General features: G+C 29.0%; 1 protein-coding gene across 1 annotated transcript in view; it reads left to right on the plus strand.

Annotated features, from left to right (window-relative positions):
- The window catches only part of LOC107450262 (uncharacterized), a 23341-nt gene extending 20427 nt beyond the window's left edge, over positions 1-2914 (plus strand). The window contains exons 5-6 of the mRNA XM_016066020.3: positions 1129-1194; positions 2500-2914. Coding sequence (XP_015921506.2) covers positions 1129-1194; positions 2500-2775 — 342 coding nt within the window. The 3' untranslated portion in view covers positions 2776-2914. The remainder of the gene's footprint in view (positions 1-1128; positions 1195-2499) is intronic.
- Positions 2915-8842: the final 5928 nt, after the last annotated feature.

An 8842-nucleotide genomic window follows, 5' to 3' on the forward strand; every position in this document is an offset into this window, starting at 1 on the left:
GTTCTGATAGAATTCTTTTTTTATTCCTTCACATAAAATAAACTACAAAATAATATGTTGTTCTGATAGAATTCCTTTTTTATTCCTTCACATAAAATAAACTACAAAATAATATGTGGTTCTGATAGAATTCATTTCCAAGAAAACATCCCCCAAAACCATAACATTGCTTCCATGAGCGTGAAGTGTTGGGTCAATGCACTTGGTGTTGAAGTGTTGGATCCATGCTTTCGTGCTGCGTTCGCCATATCCGAATCCTGCCATCAGCATGGTGTAATTGAAAATGTGATTCGTCAGACCACGTGATCCTTTTCCAGTCATCTACAGTCCAATCCTTTGCAAACTGGTGATGTCTGCTCTTGTTCAGGGCTGACAGCTGAAGCTTTTGAACAGGTCTTCGGCTCCCATAGTTTATACGGTGCAATTTGTGGCGCACAGTTCGTTCGGCGACTTTCGCTGTTTCACCTTCATTAAGATTCCCTACTACTTGACATTCGGTTGCTCTTCAGTTAGACTGGACAACTCCAGCAAGTCTCCTTCCAGCTCGAACATTCAATAGCTGGTGACGACCACAAGCTGAATGTTGAGACCCAGTTTTCTGTTTGGTAGTCCACTCTCTGTACATACTAACAATTGCTGCTCTCGAACACTGTACAAGAGCAACAGTTTTGCTGATACTGATTCCGACGCTTCAAGCACCTACAATCATTCCGCATTCAAACTCAGTTAAGTTACGTTTTTGCCTACATCTCCGGGCATAACACAGTGGTTCACTTGCATTGCATGCTCTTTTAGCAGATATCTCGCTCTCTAGCGGCTACACTGTGACACAATTGCTCATTTTGCATAAAACTGTCAGGTGGTCATAATAATTTGGTCACTCGGTATAATAAATAAATACAAGAAAACATGAAGAAAGTTAAGAAAAACAATAAGTTTTTTACCTATTATTCCCCCCCCCATTTTTTCATATGTCTATAATTTTCTTTGTTTTATCTTTATTTTGAACTTATATATATGCATGCATGCATGTATTAAAATTTCTGTGCCTTCTTTACAGTTTACATAAAAATATTATTTTATGTGTTTGATAATTAATGTTATTAAGCTTTTGTTTTTCCATTTTAGACGTCAGCATTGATGAGTAACATTACATCAACTGAAGCTGTATGCATTATCTCTAATTGCTTACAGGTAACATCAATTTAAAAATTTATTGTTACTAGCGATATTTTTGTTCATAAGTTGATGAGTTCTACGATACGAAGCTTTTGGAGCACGCTCCGAACCCCTTCAACTTTTGAAATGTTTCCCCCGTTTGACAGCCAACTTTTCGAGCTATGTAACTCATAGTTTCTACGTAACATCATTATTCTTTATCTAACAATAATTCTTTTAATAATATTTCAAGCAATTTTGTCGGAAAATAAATTATATCAACTAAAGCTAAAATTCTTTAAAATGTTATAATTTAATTCGTATTTTTAAGAATTTAAGGGAATATTTTAACTGGATCTAGATTGGTCGTTCTACTTAAAACGTACCAATCAGATTTTCAATTTGTAAATGTATATTTCATATGAATTTTATTTTGATTCAAAAGTTATTGTTAAAACCGTAGCCGGCACAAGGTTAGAACAGTATTCTTTATTCTAAAATATTAAAATTTAAAATGTTAGTAGAAAATCATTCTGAAAAAATACAATTATATAATATTTAATTCAATTCAAAACCGTTTGTTTGTAACAAAAACAAAAGATGAAATATCTCTGCGCCTCTCTTAAGATTAAAACTTGTTAAGCTAAATTGACGGATTTCGAACTGCAGTTTTACAACATTTTGGTGCTCGCTCCAAACTCCAAGCCAAAGAACTCAACCAATAACTTGTTTATTTGTATTTTTTTAATGTTAGTTAAATCATCTAGACCACATATCAGCAGGTGTCAATAGATAATGCTGCTATCATAAAAACAGTAAAACAATATTTTTACTGACCATTTCTATTGAAATATCTACATCAGCATCTATTCTATTAACCTCTTGCTTACGGCGTTTAGCATGATGCAGACATTCTGGTCCATTTATTTTATCAGAAGTAAGCAAAGGATAAATTTTGTCACCTAACTGCTTCCCATTGTTTCTGAGAATGGTGATTTCTCTCAAAAATCATTATTTTGTACTAAATCATTCTCCTTCTCATTTTCATTGGCTAACAGTACAATCTATAGCCGAACTTTAAAACTTGAAATTTAAAAAAAAATCATTTCTTTTAGTCCTGATAAAAATGCAAAGATTGATTTTTCCTCTTTTTTCTCCAATTAAGAGGATTTGCATTGCTATCATTATAAAATATTATGACTATGTACGTTAAAACTAAAGTTAAGTAATTAGAGTGTTCGCTTGATTGCAGTAAATTCCCTACCTACGGGGGAAATCCCCTTCCACGCTTTCTATAATGAGATATGTTATTCAAATTAATATAAGCCTGTTTGCTTACAGCAAGTTCGGCAAGCTCAACCTCAGTTTACCGGTCGTCGACGAAGAGAGGCGGATTCGCCTGATGTTTTAGCCAGTGCGGATCAAGCAAGCGAAGTCGAGGAAACTGAAGAGCCAGAAATTCTTGATGAAAAAGAAGAACTGAAGAAAGCATATCCTTCAGTGTCTGAATTCATGAAGAGATACACACTTGATGATGATGCGGTAAAAGATCTTGAAGAGCAAGTTGTTGATAAAATTGAAGTAATGGTGGCTGAAGGGGAGGAAGATTATGAATAGTTCTCAGAGGCAATTTTGACAGCTGTTATCTGAAGAAAAAATAACACCATGCTAGATAAATTATTTTTTTCTGCACTATTTAATTTAGATCACTATTTAAAAATAGAACACTGTTTCAATAAAGAATTTAAGAAACATTTCATTACTTTTAATCATTTTCTAACCGTACAAAAAGTACAGAAGGAAAAAAAACTAACTTATTCTAGCAAGTTTTTCATCGAAACTTTTTTCGGGCATGTTCAATTATTTTCGCTTAATTGCGTACTTGCAACTGATCGCATAGTTGTGTCTAATCACGTGGTTGTGCATGGCGTGTTAACATTGCTGCTTTAAGTCTTGGGTTTATGATCATTCTGAATCAATTTTTTTATCAGATTTAATTAGATACCTGCAAGTAGCGCCACGCGCGTATGTCGAACTTGATTTTCTGACCCACGCGTTACGTTGTTTTTTTTTAAGAGTCAAATTGTAGGTTTATTTTTCGTATTTATTAGAATTTTTGTATCTAACTTTAGTTATTTAACCAATTTAGATAAAAAAAAGAACTCTACTAGTTCATCTGTTTATAAATTATATCAAAATAATTCTAAATATTTCTTCCTTTTGAATTATCTGACTATTTTGAGTGCTTAAATTAGCCAAAAAACTTATAAAGTTGGATTAAAAAAAACAAGAAATCTAATACTTAAAATTAAATATTATAAATAAACGTTGGAATAGCAGTTTCCTTGTATAAATATATTCCAGTCGTAAATGTTTTTTATCGCTTTAATCCTTTAATACTTTGAGTAAAAATATAATCTTACAGAACATTTACCGATTTACATAAAAAAATAAAAGTTATAATTTTTAAAATTTCGTTTTTATAATTTTTCCCCCACTTAGAAATTTTCATATAAAATAGTAAAGGAAGCGCTAAAACGACGGAATTAATTTTCTCTTATTAATACGTTTTAGTATTAAATATTTATTCCTCTGTTTAATCTGCTAAAATATTTTTAATGAAAATATAATCTTTCAAACCATATACCCTTTATAAAAGAAAAATGAAATGTATAAATTTTAAAATGCTTTTCTTAAAATTAATGTACTGCTTTCCTTCACTTAAAATTGAACTCACACTGAAATTTAACTTACACATCGAAACCTTCATAGATAATAATAAAGAAAATGTTAAAGCATTTTCTCTAAAATAAGACTACTTTAGATTTATCTGATTAATTAGTTTTAGTTAAGTCTATTTCTTTAAGTATTAAAACTTTTTTTTATTAAAATGTAACCTCCCAAAAATTCATACACCGATAAGCAAGAATAAAATCCGTAATTTTAAAGATACTTTTTCAATAATATTTCTTTAATTTAAATTTGGTTTTCTTGAACAAAGAAGCTATAATATAAATTAAAAAAGGAAATTTTATAATATTTTTTCGAAAAAGACTGACTCTTAACAAAGAGTTTCAGACATAAATAGCTTTTCCTCTTTTAAATCCGTTTTTATATTTTTAATAAGAATCTAATCTCTCAAAGCATGTACTGATTTATAAAACAAAATTAAAATTGTAAATTTAAATAAGCTTATTCTATAGCAATATTTCAATTTAAATTGGGTTTCCTTAAGCATAGAAATTTTAATACAAAATGATAAAAGAAATGTTAAAATATTTTCTCGTGAAAAGGTGAAATAATAGATTTCGCTAACACCAGAGAGACTTCGCATTAGTCAAAGTTATTGCATTGCATAAAATCAATTTACTTTGCCGCTTTAGTTTTGCCGAATAAAAAATTTTAGGAGTGCAAACGGAACTCTTACAAATCAAGAAACTCATTCTGATGCAGCGCTTGTTTTAATCTAAAGAACAAGATTGTTTGTTTACAGAAGTTTTGCACTTAAAATATATTGTATTTTGAGGCACTTTAAAGAGCAAACTGAAACTGAAAGTAACTAAGTATTATAAACATTAAAGCACCTTAAATTTTTCCTCCCAACTTGGAAATTTTATTATGTACACTAAAAGTATTTAAAAAGCATAATCTCTTAGAAGCATTTAAATATGGAGATGAAATACTATTTCTTTTTATAATTCCATTTTCTTATCGAGAAGTACACAAAAATTACTTCGAAATCAGTGTGGAAATCTAAAAGATATGGAAATTGTATTTTTGTTAAGAGTTTTATATAAATATTTTATATATGCACAGTGAAAACAATTATTATTTAATTACCATACTGTTAAGTAATAGCATTTATTGAGGAAAAAAATATATCATTTCGGTTAGTAAAATTATAGTATCAAAACACTCATAAATTCATAATAAAAGCAAATTACTCATAAACTTCCCATTTATGAATCATTCAATTCCCTCATAAATTTCATATTTATGAATCATTTAATACATTAATAAATTTCGTACTCATAAATCATTCAAAACCCTCATAAATTTCACACTAATCAATCATTCAATGGTAGACGTAAAAAGCAATTACGATAAAATTAATGTACTGCATGGTTATGACATTTCTGGTAAAATAAAATAAAATAAAACATAATTCTGGTCGCTAAAACCAACATACGGAATTTTAACCATTCAATTGATAATTTTTCTCTTTGTATTGTAACGGTTCACCGGAAGTTATGTTTTTAATTATAGTTCTTATTATATATGAAGTTATAGTTATTTTTATCACATATATTTAGTAAAAAATACAAACTAAAGTAAAAGCAATTTCTTACTATACATAAAATTCTAATGATGGTGTCGCAGTTTTCCATTGTTGTCGGTGCATTTTTATTGGCCAGAAAATCACGTGGTGTGATCCAGTTTTTCCTCATTCGTCTCCTTATTGTTTTGGTTGTAGTCAGCATAAAATTAATAAAAGTCATGCTTTTCTTTAAATATTTTTGAATCCCTAACTTAAAGTTATTTTCCTGTACTGCTATTATTACGCTTTTAATTCAAGAGTTTAAAACTAAGAGAATTGCTGTTTTCTTATTAGTATTATAATGTAAATCTGCCTTACATTTTAAGATAAAGTTATTTAGAAAGGTGGTCTAACAATTATTATTTTTGAGCAAATAACATTAATATACTGTTATAAATTACAGTTAAAGAGATCTGTTAAATGATTTAGAACTTAACGATCAGCTACATGCACAATGAGATGCAGGCAACAACAAAAAAGTTGTTAATCTATCCTTCCGTTTGGTAAGCGAAAATATTAAATTAAGTATGTGAACTCATCAAATTTGTTTCAACAATATAACGTTATAACAATATAAATGTTATTTTAAAAAAATGATTACTTAGAAAAATCACTTCTTTTTACCAATAGATCTAAATATCTAATATATATAATTCTCTTACGTGGCTCCCAAATTTTGGCTGTATTTCTTTTCCGCCGGTGGCAACGTTTGCTTTGTTTTGCTTACGCTACTATTTCTGTTACACGGCGAATCGACCCATGATTGCCGCTAAAAATGTCACATGCCAAATCTATCTGAGGTGACTCAACATATAGCGCTTTTAAAAACGGAAACTGAAATAACCAGAGAGCATCAGCTGCGGCAATCTCATACTATTAAGCTAGGCAGAAGTGAGTAGTCTTTGTCGATAGATCTCTATTTTAGTATTTTGTCGAAAGCGCTTTTTTTCACGAATTTATACATTACGAATTTATTTGACGATTTTTGATTTACATCACGAATTATACCATAGCACATTTCTAATAGGTTTAACGAATTACATGTCATTTATTTGAATTCAAATTTATTTTAATGACTTAGTATTTACTAAAAAGAAATAATTTTTTTATATGGATTTGAATGATTGTTTTGAATTCTTAGAATTGTGTGCATTTGCAATGTACCTAAGTTAGTAGCGAGCGAAGCGATCTTGGTACGCAAAGCAAACCATATAAGATTGCGTAGCAATTTTCGTGGGTTGGCGAGAGTTAGCGAGCAGGGGGCGCAGCCCACTAGTAACCGAATAAATAGCTTGTAAGTCATCTTAGTTATCATCGCAAAATTGCAATATTTTACCATACTGACCAAATTTTATCAAACATTATGAAACCCTATTTTATTGTTTATTCTATCCAAATCCTTACCAAAGCACTTCGGTAAAAACTACCTAGCTTTTTTGGTTTTCCCTTGGAGCCAGAAACACGGTAAATTTTATGTATATTCTGATAGTTTTGACCATACTTTTTTCCTCAGTGTAGATATATAAGCTTAGTTTTAAGAAGATAATAATTCCTATATTATCTTTTTAAATTTTGTCTTTTTATACTTTATCTTTATATATTTTTATATTTATATTTTTATATTTTGCAGTTTTAAAATTATAGAAAATTTATTGTGTTAACTGTATGCATTTCATTATTTCTAATCTCCTCCAAATCGATCTCTTCGAAATCGAGAAATTCATTTTGATGTTTCGTTTGTTTTGATCTTTAATATAAAGAACGTGATTCTTTGTTTACAGAAGTTATGCGCTTTCATTTCAATATGTTTTATTTTAAAGCAATTTTAACGCGAAAACTTAAACTGAAAGAGAAAAAGTACAATAAACATTAAAAGCAACTTAAATTATTCTCCCCAACTTGGGAATTATATTATGCACACTATAAGTATAATCTTTTAGAAACATTTAAACATGGCGATGAATTAATATTTTTTTTAAAATTCCATTTTCTTATCGGGAAGTCTTCAGAAATAACTTCGAAATCACTCTTGAAATCTAAAACAAATAGGTATTTTATTTTTGTTCACAATTTTATATAAATATTGCTCATGTAAAATTGTAAACAAAACATTGTTTATATAAAATCATTTTTTCTCTGTCTTACATACACAGTGAAATAAAATATTGTATAATTACCTGGTAAAAAATTAATTATGACAAAAAAGTGGTAATCTGGTAAGACATATTTTTTTGGTTAATAAAATCAAAATTTTACAGTATTTAAACCTGTCATTTGTTCATTTTTTCGTTCATATGGTATTTGTTTCCGGGAAATTGTGGTTTTCAAAATTATTGTTCTTATTTAGTACACATTCAGTAAAAAAAGCTAAACTGAAAAATAAATTTACCTGAATAATTAGTTTTTCTAAAATGCCCCAAGGCCTCATGATAAAATTACCAGATTTTATCACATATTATAAAATATTTTTTTGTTGTTAATTTTACCAAAATCATTGATTAAGCTTCTCGCTAAAAATTCCCAACCTTTTTGGCTTTCCCATAGAGTCAGAAATTCTGCAAATTTCTCCCTATTAGGTAGTTTCAACATGCTTTTTTTCTCGGCTCATCTTTAAAAAATTTCGATATCGTTTTTTTTTTCAATTGTCTATGTGATTATTCTTTACTTTATTTCAGCAAAGAATACTAAAACGATGTTTCACGAATAGTATTTATAAAACCCTGTTTTGCTTTAAAGCAAAAAATAATCTATATATAACATAAACTATCAAACAGAAAATCATGCTGAAACAAAACCTGCCAAACAAATCTAACGCGAATCAAACTCAAACAAAATCTTGGATGGGTAAAATATGTGGAAATAAGGATTATCATCTCTTTTCGTACTTTTTAAATGACATATTTTGACAACGCGAGTTTTTTCGATGAAAGAATTTTTCTATCTAAAGATTGTCTCACAAGATTTTGTAATGTAAAGAAGAAAATTAAATATCTGAACATATTTTTTTAATATTTACTTTTATTCAAAATATTTTTAATTGCTTTATTAAATGAATGATGAAGAAAAAAATAGTTATTTCTTATAGCATCTTACATATGAGGAAAAAAAATTTATGAAACACCTTTTTTAAAAAAAATCAGCTCTATCAATTAGGGTGAAGAATGGAACCTTTTTTAAAGCAGCGCTTATGTGATTTTTTTTTTGATTTTTTTGTCAAATCCAACAATATTCCAGCCTCGAACTCATTTAACTACCTATTAACACTTATTTTAGAATGTGATAGAAAGGAAATTTCCGCTAAAATCGATCCACTGGGATAATCAGCCTATTAACTTGAAGTGCTGTTATAAAGAGAATCACGCTGCT

Source organism: Parasteatoda tepidariorum, chromosome 4 (genome assembly GCF_043381705.1).
Source record: "Parasteatoda tepidariorum isolate YZ-2023 chromosome 4, CAS_Ptep_4.0, whole genome shotgun sequence".
Taxonomy (NCBI): Eukaryota; Metazoa; Arthropoda; class Arachnida; order Araneae; family Theridiidae; genus Parasteatoda; species Parasteatoda tepidariorum.